General features: G+C 41.7%; 2 protein-coding genes and 1 long non-coding RNA gene across 6 annotated transcripts; 1 reads left to right on the plus strand and 2 right to left on the minus strand.

The window, feature by feature from the left end:
* Positions 1 to 16: 16 nt before the first annotated feature.
* LOC135334721 (nipped-B-like protein) lies at positions 17 to 15,100 on the minus strand. 3 transcript variants are annotated; one of them, XM_064529998.1, is made up of 44 exons: positions 14,819 to 15,100; positions 14,545 to 14,710; positions 14,166 to 14,287; positions 14,001 to 14,066; positions 13,838 to 13,942; positions 13,433 to 13,666; positions 13,231 to 13,275; positions 13,096 to 13,167; positions 12,779 to 12,858; positions 12,476 to 12,562; positions 11,967 to 12,192; positions 11,444 to 11,598; positions 11,176 to 11,256; positions 11,014 to 11,114; positions 10,612 to 10,714; positions 10,439 to 10,524; positions 10,185 to 10,317; positions 9,656 to 9,859; positions 9,306 to 9,392; positions 8,795 to 9,103; positions 8,106 to 8,204; positions 7,723 to 7,869; positions 7,307 to 7,468; positions 6,692 to 6,793; positions 6,557 to 6,604; positions 6,201 to 6,428; positions 5,682 to 5,810; positions 5,443 to 5,536; positions 4,996 to 5,147; positions 4,530 to 4,623; positions 4,175 to 4,278; positions 3,949 to 4,015; positions 3,794 to 3,851; positions 3,531 to 3,666; positions 3,249 to 3,356; positions 3,107 to 3,163; positions 2,901 to 3,041; positions 2,408 to 2,551; positions 1,947 to 2,007; positions 1,742 to 1,856; positions 1,326 to 1,500; positions 926 to 1,051; positions 486 to 650; positions 17 to 216 (listed from the first exon to the last, which is right to left on the minus strand). In XM_064529998.1, the coding sequence occupies exons 1-44, from the start codon at positions 14,892 to 14,894 to the stop codon at positions 166 to 168; spliced, it is 5,301 nt and encodes a 1,766-aa protein (XP_064386068.1). In that variant the 5' UTR covers positions 14,895 to 15,100; the 3' UTR covers positions 17 to 165. The 3 variants fall into 3 exon arrangements, with proteins under 3 accessions (XP_064386068.1, XP_064386067.1, XP_064386069.1); XM_064529997.1 differs by having other exon boundaries at positions 2,408 to 2,554; XM_064529999.1 differs by having other exon boundaries at positions 2,408 to 2,554; positions 7,307 to 7,444; positions 14,819 to 15,099.
* Positions 15,101 to 15,166: 66 nt separating this feature from the next.
* Positions 15,167 to 18,818, plus strand: LOC135334737 (WD repeat-containing protein 18-like). Its single transcript, XM_064530019.1, has 11 exons — positions 15,167 to 15,436; positions 15,636 to 15,746; positions 15,890 to 16,023; positions 16,241 to 16,439; positions 16,771 to 16,914; positions 17,083 to 17,159; positions 17,433 to 17,557; positions 17,903 to 18,093; positions 18,176 to 18,194; positions 18,250 to 18,311; positions 18,596 to 18,818. The coding sequence occupies exons 1-11, from the start codon at positions 15,221 to 15,223 to the stop codon at positions 18,716 to 18,718; spliced, it is 1,401 nt and encodes a 466-aa protein (XP_064386089.1). The 5' UTR covers positions 15,167 to 15,220; the 3' UTR covers positions 18,719 to 18,818.
* Positions 18,819 to 19,951: 1,133 nt separating this feature from the next.
* On the minus strand, positions 19,952 to 22,414 carry LOC135335294 (uncharacterized). 2 transcript variants are annotated; one of them, XR_010394479.1, is made up of 4 exons: positions 22,293 to 22,414; positions 21,944 to 22,116; positions 20,706 to 21,085; positions 19,952 to 20,132 (listed from the first exon to the last, which is right to left on the minus strand). It is a non-coding gene; the product is annotated as an uncharacterized LOC135335294 (long non-coding RNA). The 2 variants fall into 2 exon arrangements; XR_010394478.1 differs by lacking the exon at positions 19,952 to 20,132 and having other exon boundaries at positions 20,966 to 21,085; positions 21,940 to 22,116.
* Positions 22,415 to 22,432: the final 18 nt, after the last annotated feature.

Consider the following 22,432-nt stretch of genomic DNA (forward strand, 5'->3'; position numbering starts at 1 on the left):
TAATAATTACATTCACTTTCACATGATTATTTATGGTTTGTTAAAGAAATTCTTGAATGGTATTAATATTGGCGTATCAATGAAGTGATGATATAATAATTCTAAACATGATAATAATTTAAAACCAATGAACGCAACATGTGGGAGAGTCGATAAGTTCAAAGTTCAACGAGTGTAGTAGTCGGGATCTTCATCACTCTCATCAGAACTGATCATCTGAGCAACTGGTTAAGGAAACCTTCATATTAGTGATTTCTAAGGGCCCCAATCACCTACATATTTACTATGTACGTCATAGGTAATTTTAGTTGCTACAAGCACAGCTATCAATGTGGGCCCGAAAGCAATCGCTAATCTAAGCACACCATTTTATTGTAACACTATCAAACAGCTACTAAATGCATATTTTGCTGAGATTTGAAATTGGACGTTCCCACACAAGTTATAAACGAACATTAATTCAGCACACAAAAAATCGTGGATACAATTTTTCTCTTTTTCTTGGGCCTGACTCTTCTGTCTGAGGTTGATCCTCTCCTCCCCCGAGACTTGTGTGAGGAGGTGCTGGTCAGACTACTAGCAGAGGACACTCGAGATAACCGCCGTGTGGTAGACTCTACCTCCTCGGGTCTGGTCACTGGGACAGCCTCCTGTAGTTAAATATAGTTCCAGTATTTGAATAAGTTGAAGGCATGTCATTACAGGCTATAGTAGTCATTTGTATACAAGAGTGTTTGTGAAGTTGTGAAATAGGCCTAACAGGGTTTCTATTCATGGCAGGCTATAAGTATAGCGAAAATAATCATAAGAGGCTGTCGGAGTGAGCATAATGACAGCTTCTATACGTCACAGGCTTAATCGCAAGCAAGTTACAAGGCTCTCAAATAACACACACGTAGAGATTCATGCTTGTCCCCCCTCCCACCTTGCTGTCGTGAGCCCTATTCTGCTCAGTGGGGGGTCCCCTAGTCTCTGTGGGAGGTCCCCTAGTGGTCTCCTGGTCAGAGCCATCCTCATCAAATGGGTCCAACTTGTTCATCAGATCCTTGAACTAAATGGAGGGGAGGTAGACAAATTATCACATAGCTATTTTTAAAGCTAAATAGGCACATTGGAGTTACTTATATCTAATTTGACAGAATGTAGCTAAATAATGAATGCTTACTTATGTATGGCCACACTTCAATTACAAACTCATAACTACGATATTGCTAACAAGCTGCAAACGCTCTGTGCTGATTATAATTTAATGAGGCAGTACAAACAAGGTACAGCAGAGGCACACACAACAACACACAAGGCCATTCAGATGCAATCGTATGTACCTCCGTGTACTGTCTCAGACAATCGTCCTTGGTTTTCAGTGTTTGTTTCTCACCCATCCACTCACACCTAGCCTCTTCCATCACCTGCCGAGGGTCAAAGTTCACTCCAGAGCGACGAGAGACTGCCTTGTCATATGTCTTACTGGGCTCAGTGGGCGAGTACTTTTGACACTTGCTGTAGAAACACAATATTGGGTGATTTTTGAATGTGGCCACATACACAGCTCCAAGTGCTGCAAAGTGTGTACCAGTTATGGTCGGCCTATGAGGGTTGCTTTGATGGTACATGCTTGAAAGTCACAGTGTTGCGTAGACACACCCACTCACACGCACGCACGTACGCGCGCGCACACACACACACACACACACACACACACACACACCCACACACACACACACACACACACACAGCTTACCTGTCAGAGAGTCCGTAGCATTTCTTAAGATGCTGTTTGAGTAGTAACAGGAGCACACAACCTTGACTGGATCGACAGCAGTCAATGAGCTGACTCAAGTCACAAGGCTGCTGGCCTGTATGGGGACAAGCAGAGAGATTTATTATTGACAATTAGCTCTAGAAATTGACAATTTTTAGAATTGATAGCAGAGGTATCAACGTACTGAGTGAGTGGATATCTTCATCGTCCAGATGGGCAGGTCCAGTGGAGACAGTACCTAGGGTCTGTATACACAACAGTAATGCACACACTGACAACAGTTCATTACCAGCAAGGTAGTGTTATAGTGGGGTGAGCAACAAAGGCCCCTCTAGATGCGTAACTATTACATTCATATGCACAATGTAGTCATGGTATGTAAATGATTTTAACCACAATATTTAGAATGTCTGATTTCAAATCAAAACATGTACATGTAAACATGTATAGTGGCCTGCTAATTTTAGGGGCGTATTTCCGCAAAGCTTTCAAGGGAAAATGCATGTTCGATATTATATAACAAGTTCGCTAAAAAATACTCACAAAAATGGCCAATTATAGCGAAATTTAAACCCTCGAAATTACCCCCATTCAACTTAGAGATTTGTAAGCATACTTAGTAGATAGCAGAAATGATTCACACACCTCTCTGAACTGCTGTAATAGATTAGATCCGGTGACGGACACGGTGAGGTCGATGTGATGGACCACGAAGAGAGGCTCCTCTAGCGTGCTGTAGGGTAGGCAGGCCAGGTTGTCACCCAGGTAGAGCAGGAAACCAATACTGCACTTCTGAGGAAGAAGATGATTGTACATACAGTACATGAACAAACAACCAGATAGACAGAGTAGTGCTTTTACATGCATGTAGGGTTGGGGTGGCTATAAGCATAGTTAAGCATAGTTTACAGGCTCCAAAGCTATTACAACCTCAAAACAAAATATTGAATATTTTGCAAATCAGCCAAATATCAGTGAGTTTCACGATCTAACCTTTGAGTTCTGGCAAGATCGTGATGCCACACAAATACTGGTATAGATATTTGTAATTATAATTATTCTTGCAAAGCACTCAAAATCCATAAGATGCTCGCAAAAACTCTAGAAATGGTAACAATATTATTTATGGTAAACAGACCTCATAGTCCTCGAAGTGTCGCAGCAGTGATCTCAGGAATGCTCTGCGATGTTGCTTGTTTGAGCGCAGGAGAGTGTACACATGACCCAGCAGTCCGAGCTGGCTGCCCACCGAGTCATTAGCAAACCCTCGTGGAACTTCCTGTACCAATACACACAGGAAGTGACATCACAGGAAGTACTATCATACACTAAAAGAGCACTCACCCCAGCTATAATCTGCTGTAGCTCGTATGATTTCTTTATTCCACTGGTCAACTGGGTCTGTGGAGATGATGGTGTAGGAAGATGTATAATTATCACTTACATTTTAGCTAGCCTACGAAGCTAGCCTTTATATTAAACGTGCCTGCAAGAGATGCCCATATCTTTGAGTGTGTTCAGACAGTTCCCTGTCAGCCTGGCTCTTGGTCACTGCCTCATTGTCTGTGCTCATCACTATCAGGTAGGGGACACACTAGAGGGAGGGAGGGAGGGGCAATACATCAGGACAGTGGATACTGAGACAGACTGCTAGGTATACATGCAGATACATTCGATCGATCGATATACTATAGTAGTGGTGTGAATAGCTAGTATATCCAATACCTTCACAAGTAACAGCATTGGTTTCTAATACTCTTACATGTACCTGATTAGGATGAACGAGACCCTGATGCATGATCTGTACCACCGACTTGATGGCTCCATTCCTGACAGCCCAGTCACTGTGCAGCATGGCCTCCAGTATAGGAGTAAGAAATGTCTGTGCTATACTGCTGCTCACACTGTGGAGATATAGAGGGAGTGAGGATAATGGGGATAGGGTAATTAGTCTTAATTACAAGGGACATCCCCTCAATCAGAGGCACATATGAGAGTATATAGCAGTGCCAATTAACAGATTACTTGTACCTTGAGTGCTGATCTCCAAACTCCAGCAAATCAGTTTTTTCCACCTCAGACAACGTAGCTATATTGATACAAACAATGGCATTATGCACAGATCAAGCTACACCAGGGACAGTGACTACACCAGGGACAGTGACTACACCAGGGACAGTGACTACCTTGAGTGTCGGCCATCTGTAGTTTAGTTTCAACCTCCTTTAGATAATTGAGAATATTCCTCAAAACCTGCACATAATTATACGCTGTAAACGTACTTATAAAGTTCCAATCACAAAACCAAACGTAGCAAAATATACAGAACAACTCTATGGCACCAATATATAGATACACACACACACAATAAGACAATAGGTTAGGATCAACGCATTTACTAGTGATATTCACCTGCATTTTCTTGGCTGGATCAGAGTCGCGTGCCAGCCACTCAAAATATAGTTTCTTGACCTCTGGTTTGAGCATCATTTCAGGATAACGAATGGTCAACAATCCTACACAGAGCAGGCGAACAATACTAGCAGAGTGCATGAGCATTATGAAAATACGATAAGGCAAACAAGAGTTTTCTACAATGAATATAAGTGCAAAACTGGTCCCTTTAGTAAAATGATCCTGAAGAACATGTACTGTATGCGAACGTACGTAAAGCTCTGAGAGATATGGACTATTTGTCTATACATGTATAATAATGTCAAGCCTGATGCTTTGTGTTACAATACACACACTTGTGTCACAGACTGACCTAGCCCCTGGGTGGCTTTGATCTGTAGCTCCTTATCGCCATTGATGATAAAGTACAACAGGTTGGAGTAGACCTGCTTGGCTGACGGACGTGTCTGTAGTATATAGGAACAGGAGCAGTACAAATTATGCAAATATAGATAATAGACGAAAATCGAGAGACAATTCTCCTAAAATAAGTACAATCAGTTGAATGTGCTAGCAAGAACACGTGATGTGTACAGTTGATGCTACCGTATAGCAGGTTATTTTCGTACATGTGGAAATTTTCGTATTTTATCGTATTGTAGAGCATCAAACAAAAATTAAAACTGCGAGACTATCGCAATAGATTCAACGTCAGCTGAGCTGTACAAATATTTAGAATACAAAATATTTAATTGATCAGTTCATACGAAATTTGCATCAACGAAAATTACCCGCTATAATTATGGTATAACTATACAAATGCTTTTGGCCCAACTTACTGTGCCCTCTTTGACGGGTACTGTCTCCATATTGAAGTACTTGCACATGACACCCACAGTGAAGATGGAGCGCAGGAGAGAGCCTCTGTGTGACTGCCAGTGAGAGTCATTCGGGGTCGTACTGCGGATCACCCTCATAGAGTTCATACAATCTAGGGGAGGGGGGTACAGTACTCATAACAGTAATTTTATGATTTTTTGAAAGCTTACATTGAGAATCGAAAAGTAAATTTTTGGCTGACAAACAAAATACCCATGCCCATAATTATACTATCTGAAAGAGCTCCTTCTAAGCTTTCAGAAAATCATAAAATCGTTGAATTTGGACCATCAGTATTCACTCTAGAATGCAGACAATAGATATTACTATTATAGGACTTCATTTAGAGGTGTAGGGGGGGGGATAGAACATAATTATGTACAACTACATTTTCCTTTAGTGCTCACTTGTGAACCGTGCATAGCAGTCGTGCACTAGTCCATAGTTGTGTGTCACTCTGTTGACAATAGCCCCCAGGCACTCCACACCACTGGCTATCAGCTGCAGAGAAATAACAATAAAAGATAGTTGACAATAGCACATGCAATTAGGACTAGAAATGGTAGAAATCGTGTAAGGCAACGTGTACTGTATTTGACAATTTATTGTTATTATTGTTATTGTCACTGTAATAGTATTTTCTTACTATAGGTCCATAGTTCATGATGATTTTGACGATGTTACCCTCGAGGGCAGCAAGGAACGAGGGGGAGGGCCTGTCCATGAGAGGGACTACATCCTTCAAGATCCTAGCCATGTACAGTGGGACCATCGCCTGTGAGTGTGTGAGTGTGCGTGTGTGTGTGTGTGTGTGGGGGGGGGAGTAAATAAAGCATTAAACAAAATAATTATGTCTCAACAACAATAATATAGTGGATAGTGGGCTTAGGAATATCTAATGCAAAACTATTTTCTAGTCACCTTCAAAACTACAATTTCGCGTTTTTTGCGGATTGACCTTGAACCTCGAAATTGGGAATCGTTGTTTACTCCCGGTATTGTAAAGACCTCTCTACCGTATATAGGGCCTAGGGGTGTGGTCATTTGAACCTCCATCCTCGAATAAAAAATTCCATAAAATGAGCAATCCGCGAAATTTTAGTTCCTTGAAAATAAAGCGCTTATACGATAATAGACAACAGTACAGGTACTTAAGAATACTCACGTCAGTAGTTGATCCTAGATAGTGATGGAGGGTGGACACATGACTCAAAAGTAGCGATGGCCTGAGGCTACAGAATAAGTGGAGAGTCTTGGCACACGAGACTAAGTCCATTTTCTCTCCCTTCACGTTCTCATCGTGAGTTAGAACTTTCTGTACTAAACAGTCCACCATCTTCTGGCAAATACACAGTAGGGACTCTACAGCAGCCTTGTCTTCTGATTTCAACATCTAGTGTGAGCAAGCAAAATGCCAGTGATAGTGGTGGACAGGCAAACAGTCACAATTGAGGGAAAAAGAAGTTTGAAAATACATGTAGCCAATTTAATTGCAGGAAAGCTACTAACAAAGAAACTTACCGGTTTCACAAGTTGCTCAAACCACTCGTGTTCACTCCACATACCAACCTGCAAGCACAAGTAACATAACAGCACACAGTGACTACATGAACACACCACATGAAATATATAGTGGTGTGTAGAATGGCAACGTACGACAGTGGTGATGCTGGTGACCCTCCTGAGGAGAGAGTCAGTCTCAGAGCTGATCGGGGGAGGGCTGAACCAGAACTCACGGAACACTCCCACGATCATTTGCTGGACAGTGAGTGAAGGAGTATACACGAGGCTACACTAGCAGCTCACACACACACACACACACACACACATGTATAGTCACGGGCTAAGTCTGCTCCCATCAACCTTGAACCATGTGTACTGCACACACACACACACACACACACACACACACACACACACACACACACACACACACACACACACACACACACATGTATAGTCAAGGGCTAAGTCTGCTCCCATCAACCTTGAACCATGTGTACTGCATTGGTTGTTTAAAGCTGCCAGGCACACGATTATTCAGGGATATAAAAATTACACCCAGAATAAATTTTCAAATGATGACTATAATCCTTAATTCAACACACAATGTGAGGCCTAAACGAGGTGATTAGTATCCCAACCACTGATTATTATAAGCCCCCCCCCCCCAAATAGCTAGACTATTCACCGAGATTATGTTGGACCAGTCAAACATACTTAGAGTAGACCAATTGCAGGCAAAGACTCTTTATTCCACACTCTACATACCTTGACTGACACTTCTTCAAATTCTATTCTCTTGAGAATGGTGAGGCAGATCTCGTCCACCTTGACACAGTCAGGCTGGAGTACACACACGTCCTTGAAGATCTTGAGCACACGTTTGCGAACACTCACTCCTGAGTCCTGTATCATGCGTTCTGTTAGCCTCTATAAGTGTTAGCCTCTATAAGTGTTAGCCTCTATAAGTGTTAGCCTCTATAATAGTGTTAGCCTCTATACAGTGATAGCCTCTATATAGTGTTAGCCTCAATATAGTCTGCATGATGTATATACATTATGTACAGCTGTTCATTAATCCCAAGTCCGTCTTCCATCGGTAGTCTTCAAACTTGGAGATCCTTGACAAGTCTAGTCAATACTACAATATCAAAACTACTACGTATACAATCAGTACTCCTTACTCTGATTCTCTGACAGAGCATGTCATAATACTGCAGTGTCAGCTCTGGTCTGTTCAGAATAAAACGACCAACAAAATCCACTGCAGCTTCTCTCACAAGTGTCGAGTTATCGTTGCCCCTAATCTCAATCATCTTCTGAACATCCAACTATACATGCAAGAAGATTGTACACAAGTTAAATATGAACACACAGTATGATTGGTTAGGGTTGGCAGTGATGTGCCCTGACTTCTGAAGTGGTGGCTATTTTCAATCTTGAATCAAAAGTTCAAAGTTCAACATACAAATTTGCCTCTTTTATGCAGTGAACTAAGCCTAAAACATGGTTTTGTCTAGCACCATGGACCAGTGTGGGCACATCCCTGGCTGCTGGTAGTACTTACCCTGGAGAGTATTCCAGGGTCAACAGCCACTATGGTAGAGAGTGACTTCATAGCCCTCGTCCTTACATGCACAGCAGGGTCATTCAGTACACGAATAAACTGGAAGGAGGGGATAGAGTGTGTACATAACCATAGCCTCAGTTCCAGGCCTTTTAATATTGTAGTTTATGCTGGAGTGGATTAATAGTAAATTGAGGGGGTGAGCTATGTACAGTAGAACCTCGATTATCCGGACACCTTGGTTCCAGAAGCAGGCCGGATAAGTGAATATGCCGGATAATCGAATAGATAAACCACGCCTTGATCCACCCACTTTATTGATGAACAGCAGTGCCACATGGTTGTCTGCGCATGCGCAAAAGAAAAGCAGGCATGTCTCCATGGTAACAGCTGCAACGCGCATGCGCATTTGAGGGACACGCCCATTTTCTGAATTATGTAATCTGATTAAAAAGAAAACTGCCAAGCCGGATAATCGAGGTTCCGGATAATCGAGGGCCGGATAATCGAGGTTCTACTGTAATACCAAGTACCGTATAGCGGGTAATTTTTGTGGGGTAAAATATTCGTTATTTTCGTGGGCAAGCTGACCTCCACGAAATTTAACGTAGGCGTGGCTTACTGCTCATTCAAATTACGGACACTCTAACATGTATATCGGCTAGCTATGTATTCTCACTGCAACTCACATCTCTGAGGTACATATCAAAGCTTTTGGACAGTGCTCTATACGAGGCCAGTGATTTTGTGACCACCACAGCTCTCTTATCATCCAGCACACCCTCCAACCTCTTAAGAGAGTTTCTCTTCTTTGGATTGAGTAAAGACCGTAACATACTAATCTTTGTTTCAGACTGCTGCATGGCCATAGCTGAGTTGGTGATCTCTGCGGTGTCAATGGCGTCCAGATCGTCAATTGTTGATGGGTCTTTGAGTAATTTTTCAAGCTCAACTTGACTATCATAAATCCACTGGGCAATGTAGAAATCCCTCGCATACTGTGAGAGAGGGGGGGGAGAGGAGGTTAGTATGAGAGTAAACCAGTTATCAGGGGGAAAGATCACAACAAAAAGAAACTTATTTGCTGGTGCTGCCGACATTAGACTCCGACGAGGTAAAAAGCAGTACATGTAGGCACAAAAGTAGGGGCATTTCAATGAGCTACTAAGAATATATAGATAGAGATATGTTTGGGCTTACAGTGTAGGCAGGGTCTGTATCACTCTTCCTGTTGATGTAGGCAATGAGGCACTTCTGAAACTGCTGCATGTTATCAGCAAACGCATCCTGCAAGGGAGGAGACAGAACACATTAACTTGACGCAACAACTTATGATTTTCTGAAAGCTTATAAAGGACAGATGGTATGCTTAAATCTCAAATTTGAAACGGGTCTTAATTTCGACCATAGCTAAAAATAGACTTTTGATTTAATACATCCTCTGAAAGTCCTCTCTTGAAATAATATGAAATTAACGTTATTGGACCAACGGAATGCCAGTTATGGCCGTTCAAAGATGCCCTATTGAATATCTATATCATAGGCGGTACCATTCTCCTCATTTCAGTGGGTGATGGAGTCTTCCTGTCATCCTGACACTCTAGAGTCTGGGCCAGTATCTCGATGTGTTCCTGTGCGTCCCTCTCACTCCCAGCCATGACATCACTCCTCAGACGAGCCGCTATTGTCCCCAGATGATCAATGGACGTGAGGCGAAGACTTTGCTCATTGCTACGAACACTGAAGGTGCGAGTCTGAGGGAGGAAGACATTGTATTAACAGTGATGTGACCAGAATTTTCAAACCAGTGGTTATTTTCAAACCTCAATTCCATTTATTTGCTTCTTTAATGTGGTGAAATAGGCCTGGTTACTTTGTCTAGAGGTGATTAGTACCAACCACCACCGACCAGTGCGGGCACATCCTTGTATTAAGATATCAGGAGGGCAAACCCATAATTATGGTAAGGATCATCACACATGAAAGCTATAATTTACTACTGTACTTATAACTAGAGTTGGGCCGTTCATTTCACACACAACCATCCACCCCTCCCCTCCCCCCCCCCCACCACCTCACCAGTAGTCTTGCCAGTAGTGTGAGCACAGCTTCAGAGGCAGGCCACTCTGGAAGGTTGAGGGTGGAGAGCAAGTCCTGTACAAAGTTCTCAAACAGTGGTCTGTAGTCATCCTCGTCCTTACCACCAGTGCACCTATAGAATACAGAGGATACACTGTACATACAAGTACACTGTGGAGTAGTCATAACTGTTTTGTTAAGAACTTTTCTGAAAGTTTATTTCTGAGCCAGAAACAATTTTTAAGAAAACTTACTTTTTCTGAAACTTTGTCAAGAACTTGTTTGCAATGGAGAGCGCAAGGTCATAGCCTGTGGTCAGCTGCAGGTCAAGCTCATCTCCCTGTAGCATGCATCAGTCAAATACATTGGTAAATATTACATAGGCTGTAATGAGAAGCTCAAATCACATAGTACATGATAACTGTACCTTGAGTTCAGTCCCATCACTATTATCACGAGGTGAGACTAGACACTGGACCAACTGTAGCACTAGAGCTGTTAGCATCTGTATACTCCCACCATTGGACAACCTGGCACAACCACACACATCATTACACAACCAGTCAAGAGTACATAATAAAAGAGAGAGAGCACACATACTGTGCATCAGATGGAAAGTAACGTGAACTTTGTCTGAAACGCAAGATCAATAATGACAATTTGGCAATAACATTATTGCTGCCTCGAGGCAAGTGGCGGCTCCTGGCGCTCTGATTGGTCAGTTAGCAAGCAGGATGTCAGGTTAATACATCTGATGTAAGGTAATGCTTTGTTCGATACTCTTTCTCTTTTATTATGGACTCTTGCCATAGTATAATCCTACACTTACTTAAAGCTGCGCAGGTTCCTCTTGCTTGTGGGCAGCTTTGCCAGGGAGGAAAATATCTCCTCTATAATCAAGTCTCTGTGCTTCTCATATCGAGAAAATATCTGCAAGCACACAAAATGCGATCATTTATCATCAGTTCATTTGGGATTTGGAGTGACCTACCGAACGCACTAGCCTCAGGGCACTCAGCTGTAGGACACTCACATTCTCCACAAAGAAAGGCACTATACCAAGTCCTGTCAACTGCAGTAGTGGGGTATCATATAAACTCTTGAAATATCGCTCCAAATTATGGTCTAAAATACCAGACAACTGTGTATACATGTACAATACATATACTCCAATGGGGTAGCCTTGCTAAAATTAATGCCCTGTAAAACTCATGGCTAACTATGTAAAACAAGGCTCTGAGACTACCACACTCCCTCACATTGAGTATGGTGGCATCAGTGAGAGGGTGGCTCTCCACCAGGTGTGCTACATCCCCCAGTACTACTGTCAGCTTGTGGTACACAGCCAGAGTGTCCCTGTCAGTGGAGTGACCAGCACCACCACGACGCTTCTTGGTATGTGCTACAGCCGCGTCTGTGTGCAGGGTACAAGTAGCAGCAATGAAGACTATGTATCAGTAATACAGAGTTACGATAAGTATTAAAAAGTTGAAGTATTAAAAAAGGTTAAACAACACGGCTGTACATGCATACATGTACGTACATCTACAGTGGATTGCAGTGCATTTGCAACAGAGATTTGTCTCTGTGACAGCAAAACCATAATTAGGTGCGTATGAATACCAAACTGAAAGATTTAGCGTAGTTGAATAATTTCGGCCACTTCTACGAAAAATAAAATAAAGACAGAACCTAATCTACCTAAAAAGGACAAGTTGGGCCGTCGCCCGGTTTCCGTGAAACGTTTATAGTTTTACTGCACACAACTTAATCGGTTAGTACCTTTGTATTCCATTTTGTAGACAAAGTCAAACTGTGGATAGATGTTATTCTCCAGATGGTATTTGGTGACAGTGATGATTTGTTCAATGGACTCCTCCACCAGCACATTGTTGGGTATGTGTGGTGTCGTGGCTACATGGAGTATACAAATGGCCGCATCACAGGAACGAAGAACTCTATCTCGAGAATGCTCCCTCCACATGCGAGGCTCATACCCCACACCTTCCTGTAAGGGGGAGGGGCATCTTAGGAACTACAAAACTGGTCAAGTTACAGAGGCGTGGCGTAAAAGGCTATTTTTGTATTATCCGTATTACTAGAATGCAAACATAATTATGCGAACTTTGTAAAAATAAGACTGCAAAACCTAAACCAGTACTGGTAACTACACACGATCATTGCCACAATGCATCGCAAAGGGTAAAATTATCTGCTGATTTGGCTCATTTGCAAAGGGTTTTTTCACTCGCAAAATATTCTAATACGGCATACAGAATTGTGAGGCTTACTGGAGGTATGTGTAGCAGTAGCTGAGCACTGTCCAGTACATGAGTGTCCATGACCTGCAGTAGACCCACCAGCCTGTCCACAGGTACCTGAGTAGAGGAATAACACTTTATGAAACAATACAGTCTCTATGAGATAAGGTTGTATTGATGCATTTAACAAGTCTTCATACTAGCCATTAGAGCTATTTGACTAACCCTTATGCTTAAACATTCCCAAAAAAGACTAGATGTACAGTACTTAATATTGTACACAGGGCAAGCTTAGGAAAAAAATTGCAGCATTATTATAAGTTTCTGGCTCACCTCATGGAGTAGCCGATGTTGCTTTAACGAGAACACCTCAGCGGCTAGCTTGTTCACAACCAGACTAGTCAGTAGCTCATCTGTACATGTATACACAACACAGTACATTGTAGTATGTGATGTACCATACAGCGTGTATATTTCGAGGGTATAAAACTTTCGCATTATTCGCTGATTAAGCATGTACTGCAAAATATCACATGCATGCATGCGCCAAAAGGCTGCTGGTCCAGGAAAATTAAATCCACAAAATTCTTTCTAGCGGTCTTTCCGTAAAAGCGTACAACCTCCCGGTATACAGTATACGTAGCACATACCTCCAACGCTTAGGTCCACTGAAGACTCCAATAATCTGATAAACTTGGCCAGCTTCAAGTCACGCTCAGAATCTGCTTATTGGCAAATTGGTAACACGTACTGTATTAATACATTTGAATGTGGATGCCACTTACTGTGCTTGCTGTGATGATGATGTTTTTTCTTCTTTTTCTTGGGAACTACAAAATAATATAAAATCGTTTCAACATCAGGGAAAATTCACTTCCCCCAATTTAGAATACACAATTATGTATCTATACTAAACACCAAAAGGCACAGTACGAAAACAACACTATAATTATTATTATTACACATGTAACAAATAATATTATTCACATTTTTGATGCTCGAGTGGTACTGATTGTCCCTCAATCATAGTGAAGCCAGACTCCTCCCCCTTCTTGTAGTCAGGTGGTGGTAGTACACCAGAGAGCCTGGATCGAGGTAGTCGCACTGTGAGGTGGTTGGGCCCACTCTCTCTCTTGAGGTTACGCGGAATTGAGACTATTAGTTTACGACGTTTAGTGGCCTGTGGTTGCTTCCGCTGCTGCACTGCATGTACGGCTTTATCTATGAGGAGAAAAACACATACTGTGTTGAGCTATACAATTGGTGTGTGTGGGAGGAGGTGTGTGTGTGGGGGGGAAGGTGTGTGTGTGTGTGGGAGGTGGGTATACATTTACTTAGAAATGTTGCAAACGTACACAGCCTGAAGTACAAGATAAACATTTACTAATGTACCTGATTCTGAGCTTGAAGATACAATACATCTTTTCTTGGATTGCTTGTTGACCTTCTGTTTCTTAGCACTGCTAGCAGGGACCACACTGACTGATGTATCAGCAACTGGTAGAGAAATACAGAGACTGAATATAAACTAAACATCAAAAATAGATGTGCTTACGATTTGTCCATCCACCTAGTTGTGTGGGTCTATGGCTTTTATGTAGATTAGTCCCCTGTAGGCATTCTGGACACAACACACATGTATTACAATCATGTATGTGCATGAATACTATAACTGTGCATGCTGTAGCATGAATTTCTTATCAGTGGCTGCATCTCTCACTTGGGTCAATCTTGTCCAGTTTAATAACAGGTTGCATGTTGAACATAACGGCCTGAATGAGCGGTGGTGCCTTCATGTTGGGGGAGGCGGGGACGGTCTGGGGAGGGGGCTCCTTCAAATCACTGCAGAATGAAAATAATTACTCAATAATTATCTTTACGTCCTTTACTTCCCATAATAATGCTTTACAATTTTGTATGTGTAATGCTAGTGCTCCTAAATGGTAGCGTCGCACAATACATGTGCAAACGTATTTTATTTTTGGTAGTAGTTTTTAGTATCTCAAAGCTCCATAGAAAGCTATAAACGTATGTGGACATAACTCCGTTAAAATACGTAATATTCAATAGAGGGACAATGGTTCATTTTTACGCCTCACAGGAAGCTGCAATCGACTGATAGGAGAGCCTCTGTTATCTTGGCTGTGATGATAGGGTCCGTGGTATTGAGGAGGCGTCGAGTGTCAGCACTTATCCCTTTAGTGCCCAGAGCACACCTCTCCACAGACGTGGGCAACCCACAGGGCAATGGCAGGTCTCCCAATACTATAGAATAAATAATAATGGTATAAATAGCTCAAAGCATTTACGTATGTGTGTGCGTGCATACACAGGGTTTCACAGTGCTTAATTATGCACAATAGGTACACTGACCATCCAAAAGTGGTGCTATTCCTACTAGACTTGGATAGGACTGTCTGTAATCGTCTTGGCTTGGGGAGGACTGCATATCTGTTTATTCCAATTAATGCACACTTTAATTAATAGTTCCCTTCTCTCCTTCCGCCTTCTTTCTTTGCACAAATTCAAGACACACACTAACTAACACAATAAGCTATACACACACACTAACTAGCTAATACAATACGCTAGCTCTAGAACAAGCAAGCTAGTACAATACATAGTTTATGTATTTATACAGTTCATATGGATGCAGCTGCGGGGAAATTAGTAGTGCTGAGTCAGCCATTTTTGTGCTGAGTTGGCAGAATCACTTTTTTTTCTTTTTTTCTTTCCTCCAACCCACGTGGCAGAGCTTTACCGAGGAACTTTACAATGGAGTTGTGCTTATGCAGCTCTGTAGTTGGCAAGTCCCTTCATGTAGCAGCCTGGGACGTATACACAGGTGTTGTGCATCGTGTCTACTCGTGTGAGTGCGGCTCTGCTGATGATCTGAGCAATGGCGGAGCTTGTCTGTGCTTGTTGGGTCATGATCACCTCCTCTGCTCTCTTCCATCCCTGCCTCTCATTTATGTGTGGAGCTCGTATAAGGTTAGAATATACATCCCAGAATCTAGAATTGTTACGTTGTACAATCTGCAAGCAAAGTGCTTCGATACGGTCGTAAGGCGATTGTACAGATCAGTTTCAATTGTCAAGTCTTTATATAAATTGAAGACTTGAGCTCAGAGCTCTAGTATTATTTTAAGCTGCTGCATTTGATCATTTTTACACTATTACATTACCTCAGGAACAAGTGCAGTTGAAGATAGCTTGCCCTGGAGTAGTGTTAGCATTGGCTGGATCTCCTGATGGGGTCTATTGTGCAGCAGCCATCAGCGAAAAGATACACGTCTGGGAGGTATGTTGGTCATAATTATTATTGATTACAGCTGCACCGTTATATGTTCTGTGTCTTTCAATATCTTAATACAGTATGGTGTTTCATTAATTCTTTGACGACATACCATTTTCTATTTATAATACGATCCTAATTTTCCTCAGGCGTGCTCTGGTCATCTTCTCGTCGTTGCCTCCCTCCACTACCAGCCGGTGAGGGTGCTCCAGTTCACTGACGATGGAACTCACTTACTATCGGGAGGAGACGACTGTAGAGTGGTCGTCTGGAAGGTGGCCAGGTGAGAGAGAGAATGTCAGCTAGAACAGCCACCGACACATTCAAGCTACAGTGTCTATACTTATCGAACAGTGTTGTGCCTCGATTTTTCCACAGTGGCTATTTTCAAACCTCAATCTCACAAATTTTGCCTTTTTATAGCCTAAAATGTATTTTGGGTAAACTAGAGATTAATTATTATATTCCTAATCAAATTAACATCTTATGAATTATTTTAGGTTGCTGTCAGATGCATTTGATTCAAGTGGGTGTCGACTCCCGTACACTGACCACGCCCCCACCAGCCTCACAAGTGACACTTCCCTCACACGTCACGTGTGGAGCCACCACTCTCAGGCCGTGACCAGTCTCCACTGTGGGAAGGGGGGTGCTCTCAAGGCTAGGGTAGTCACTGCTTCACTCGACCAAACCTGCAAAGTGAGGAGTCAGCATTTTCTGTAATTAAGATTTGCCCATTTTACAAGCATCTACATCTACTACTGTATAGCGGATTATTTTCGTGTGGTGGAAATTTTCGGATTTTTCGTATTGTAGAGCATCATTCGAAAATTAAAACTGCGAAATTATTATGTGCAATAGATTCAACGTCACTATCCTGTGAGCTGTGCGAATATTTAGAATACGAAATATTAAATTTGTTACTTCATACTAAAAGTACCCACTATACAGTATTTGATATAATTACAGAGATCATAATTACTTCTTGGTTACTAGTGTTTTTATAGTGCACCATTGTTATGCTATGCAGGTGTATGAGCTGTCTTCCGGTAGCCTGCTTTGCTCTATATTATTTGACTTTGGCCTGACCTCTGTTACTATGGACGCAAACGAATACTTTCTATTTGTGGGAGGATTCAACGGAACCATCTCACAAGTGAACCTCTACACACACGTGAGTGCATGGTGACATCAGTGTGTTGTCCAAACACTAGATTGTGTATATTGACTGATTGTTGCCCTTTTTAAAAATGGACGAGCTATGTCATCAGTTGACTAAATTTATTTTTACAACCTGTCACCCTTTTTAAAGAGAGTGTTTTGCTCCTCCCCTCCCTCCCAGTTGAGCTCCAAGACGCAAGCACTGAGTTTATTCAGTGAAGAAGAGACCACTAGCCATTCACAGTTTATTGGACACAGGTGATTCAATCAATTGGATCCTATGGAATTCAAGTTATGGTAGCAGCCCTATTAAAGGGGGAGGGGGTGTAGTTGAACAGCCATAGCTCTAGTATCGTTATCCAATGCCACGATTTTCTGAGAGCTTAGAAAGAGGCCTTCAAATCATTGTCATTGTAGGCCTTATTGCTAGTAGAGCCTAAGGGGCTATGTTGTCATAATATTTGCTTTTGCTTATGTATGCAATTGCTGGAACACTATTAATAATAATTATTATTGATTCTGTATTTGCAGCACTGCTATCAGTGGTCTGACAGTGAGTTGTTGGTCTAGTCAGATAGTGTCGAGTTGTCGGGAGGACGCTGTGAGGGTGTGGGACATAGCCAGTCGCCAAACCATTAGACAAGTCAAGATGAGAGGTGATTAGAGTCTAGTGTATATACCGTATATAGCGGGCATATTTCGAGGGTATAAATAACCGTTAGAAAGTTTTTCTTTCCGTGGAATAGTAGCCTTTTTGCAGCATACATGCAGCGATATTATATTATGGGTATAAATGCTCACGGTACATGCTTAACAGCGAAAACCGCGAACATTTATACCCTCGAAATATACGGTATAATTATATGACTGCCTCCTTTCTTATTGGTCAATACTTGCGAATGAAGACTCCAGTTCTGTAGTCTACAATTTGTTATTATGTGCATAATTCCTGTAGTAACTTCTATTCATCAACTTGTAGTGTCATTTCTCTATCTTTGCAGGACCTGTGTTGGCGCTGCTAAAGCCTGGACTGGACTTTGACCTGAGTAAACCCTCCGAGACCCGGGCGACCTGGTTCCTACCCACCCCTCTCTCCATAGCACCATTCAAGAAACAGCTTCACTTCAAGAAAGATAAAGGCCACGCTGGAGACAAGTCTTTGTTAGTGCAGACAAGGAGAAGTTTTGATCCAGTAAGTACAGTACAGCCTCGCATGGTACAATTTTAATTACAATCTCATGATTGTGTGTGTTATTTTTCTTCCACCCTTACAGCTCTGTGAACTACACACAGGTAAGTGTGTGTGATCGTGTGGCATGTACTGACATGCATCTTATTACTACCCCAGGTCCACTAAAGGAACTGGATTGTGGCTACTCCTTACCAACTTTGTCTAAACACTTCTCAGAGGTAAATACTGTGTAACTGGAAAATTTGGCAAGTAATTGAATTGGCGAATTTTACCCCAACTTAAAAACCTCTAAATTAAATGTATTCAACGTCAATTGCTGTAATACCCACGCCTTGACGCTAAATTAAAAAACGACAAGTCAGTTCAAATGGCAGATTTGGTCTAGAAATAAACAACCCATCCCAACCCCAACACCGTCTTAACAAAGTTCATTTTTATGCCATTGGTTTTCTATGTTTGCACGCCATGCACTTCACACACATGCACACACGATTGTTCACAGAGCTTGGCTGATTACAAGCTGCAGCAAGAGTTATCGGAGGTCAAAGAGGTCAACAAGAAGCTGTACAAATTCATGATGGAACAATTATTTGAACCTTCAACCGATAATACAACAGATAGATAGACTTGACTGTTGTCCATATCAACTATAATTGTAATCATTATTACCAGATTATTTTTTGTGAACTGTTTTTCACTGTAATTGTTATTATGGTGTCACACTAGATCTTGCACAGAGGCCTGCTTCACCCTCCCCTCCGACACCGCCGTATCTATCTAACACATGTAAAAAAAAAAGCGGTCTGGCCAGTACCGCCTAGGGGGTAAGCCCTGAAGGTACTACTTTTTAGGGTAGCATAAGTACTGCTTTTTGAGGGCAGCATAAGTACTACTTTTTAGGGTAGCATAAGTACTGCTTTTGAGGGCAGCATAAGTACTACTTTTTAAGGTAGCATAAGTACTGCTTTTGAGGGCAGCATAAGGTACGGTTACAGAACTCCGCATAAAGTAGCGCTCTGGTGGCAGGCCAGTTTCCCGACACCCAACCACCAGCTCCGGAGCCCCATGACTAACCCAAGCGCTACTGTGGGTCACCGGAAGTGGTTTGTATAAAGTGGGCACTGAATCACTTCAAACAAAAGGGGGCGTAGCTCAATTTCTGTTTCAAAGCCTCTTGAAATTCCAATATAAGAATGGTCTCCAACTTGTTGAAAAGAAGACTTGGTGTGTGTATAGAAGTTTACCTGTGTTCTTTGTGTTTGGAGCCTCCATTGAGTGGTTTAATAGTTTTTATTGAGTGGGGGAAAGAAACTTTCTGTACGTAGTATATAGTAGATGTAGTCTATATAATATAGATGTAGTCTAGAAAAGAGTCTGAGCGAAGGTTAAAGGAAAGAGATCAGTCCTCGGGAAGCTTCTAGCAAGAGATGCCAGCTGCATGGGTTGCCTTATCTGATCATGCATACAGTATCTCCCTTGGATCCATGCTGTAAAGTCTGTAATCTGATAGCCTTGAATTCAGGCCGATTAAAATACCGTATAGCGCGAAATTTATACATAGGTATCGGTAGTTCGACACTCTTGCCAGTACCAGTTTAGGTTATTTTTACAAAGTGATCAATTTACAAAGTGATCAATGCTCGCAAAGTTCGTATAATTATTGCTAGTAATACGCCACGGTATACACTCTTAACAATTTGGTTAATTTTTTTTATGCCATTGGTTTTCTACGTTTGCACGCCATGCACTTCACACACACGCATACATGATTGTTCACAGAGCTTGGCCAATTGCAAGAGTTATCGGAGGTCAACAAGAAGCTGTACAAAATATATGCATATATATAGTTATAAGAACCAGTTCTGTACACTGTAACAGTGTAGTTGCAGCACTTGATCACATACAAGCCTTTGCTTTGGTGTCTTTAAAGACGTAGAATCCGAACGAGAGTGCTGGGAGGTGTAAGGTGGGTGTGACTGACTGCTGGAGAGGGGGAAGGTCAGGGAGGCTGCTATCGTTGTTCGTTCAGAGCCACCTCCCTGTAGGGGGGAGGGAGAGGGGGAGGGGGTTAGCAACAAAACAACATTTATTTTCTTGTCCGTGTTATAAATGTATAACTAATACACATGTATGTATGTATATAATTACCAAAGCTGTTCCTCATGACACTATAGAGCATCATTTTAAAATGCTACCATATATCACCTTGTATATAATATCACTGTAAAGTATTATAAATAATTATGTATACTGTACATGTAACTAGATATTAAACCCATGACAGCCTAACAATAATTTACATGTACAAAAAAGGACAAGCAGAACCACATCTCCAGACAGGTATGCTCTTGCATGAGAGAAGAGGGGAAGAAAATCTCCAATATTGCATCTGATTACTTTTTATTCAGCCTGAACACATCAGCTATATACATTACATTATACATAATTATGTATACTGAACATATCCACACAAACACATGTGCTTGCGTAAGTGTAGGAAATACAATAGTCAATCAAAGATGTACTACCTAACTCACGATTAGTCTCGCGGACCCAGACCCTGATATATATATGATATTTATTATATCAGCTGGTCCACGAGATTAACTCACGGTTGAGACCCTGACATGTCTCCTATGGTCCAGTGCTCCACTAACATTCCTTGAATTAATAGCGGTTCAGGGAAAGGGTGTAGTCTTACCCACACACCCCTTCCCCAAAAAGGTGTGGTTTCAAAGAAGGGAGGGCAGTCTGGCCACACCCAGACTAAAGGAAGGGGTGCTCCAGCCCCCAAAGCCCTGCCCCTCCCTACGCCCCTGCAGACAAACACACTGTGTACTCGCTTGCGCATGCGTAATAACTGTCAAGAATACAAAGTACACAAGTGAAGTGATAATTGGAGATTGATTCATTATTAATTATAGTTCTTATTAGAGTTAATAGTGTTCTGGATTGTTAGTGCGGTATGTTTCTTGCGGTGGTGGTTGTATGTCTGTACAATAAAAAAAAAATCAACAATATACAACTATTGAACCAATGGTGTCACAACCCTTACTACCCTTACTCATCTCTATATACCAAGAGTTCATTAGGCAACTCCACTTAACACAATAGGCAGGGTTTCATACAGAGGGGGAGGGGGCGCCCTGGGATTTTCCACCCCCAGCTAAACTTTCTCCTCCCTAGAAATCTGAAAATTAATGATGTCATAATGTATGATTTTTCTCCCTGGGATTTTCCACCCCCAGCTAAACTTTCTCCTCCCTAGAAATCTGAAAATTAATGATGTCATAATGTATGATTTTTCTCCTTAAAAATGCTACATAATAGAATGAAATTTATGCACACAAAAAACCCAAATTTGCACCTCAGATAACCGTTCCTCAAAACATTTTCCGGGAGAGGACCCCACCCCCCCTCAATTAAACATTTCTCTCTCCCAGCTAAAATTCCTGTATGAAACCCTGGTAGGCGTCCAGCCACATGCTGTTGTGCATATAAACTGTGAAATTTTATTTTTGCATGTTCTGCTATTTCTGTGAAGGAGAGTAAAATTACAAAAATGTGTGGAAAAATGCTCATTAAGCAAATAATTATGAATTTCACAACTTGAATTTAATACCTAAACAGAAATCTACCTGTGAAAATAATTATGTAATCTTAATACTGTAAATGACTATTCCAACATTCTGAGCAAAAGGGAGGTTCCATTGCTCCCTTGGATCACCCCTAGGCCCTTGGATCTACCGCTGATGAGTACTATCAATTTCCACTTTGGTACAGTACACACTGACATTGGACATCACAGTCTAGACGTACACATAATGGAATACAAATTACATTCACCTACTATGATGGTGGACGGCAAAAGCTATCAGTCCAAGGCCGATGGTCAAACTGATCCCGCCGACAATGATCCCTAAACCGACATACGTACCCAAGGTTGTGAGACCATCAGTATAACCTTTTGCCAAAGTTTCACCATGGACGACTAAGCCGTCTTTGATTGGTTTAAAGATTTTCCTGGGGGTGAGGAAGCAAAAAACAACACTTGTGACAAGTAAAACAAGCTAGCGAGGATGCTAAGGTATTAAAATAAATGTAAAACGCTAGCTGCAGTAGTTATACTTACTCTAGCCTCGATTCAAGGCCGATTAAAATACGTATTTTAATCGGCCTGGAATCGAGGCTATACTTACTCTATCATTTTCAGAAGTCCAGTCCACAGTTAGAGAAGTTAAACTGGATTACATCACATCTATATATGAAACCTGTAGAAAAAAAGATGATGAAACCTCGCATTAAAACGGTACTAATAATTAGTACCGTTTTAATGCGA

The sequence above is a fragment of the Halichondria panicea genome, chromosome 4 (genome assembly GCF_963675165.1).
Source record: "Halichondria panicea chromosome 4, odHalPani1.1, whole genome shotgun sequence".
In the NCBI taxonomy this organism is placed as follows: Eukaryota; Metazoa; Porifera; class Demospongiae; order Suberitida; family Halichondriidae; genus Halichondria; species Halichondria panicea.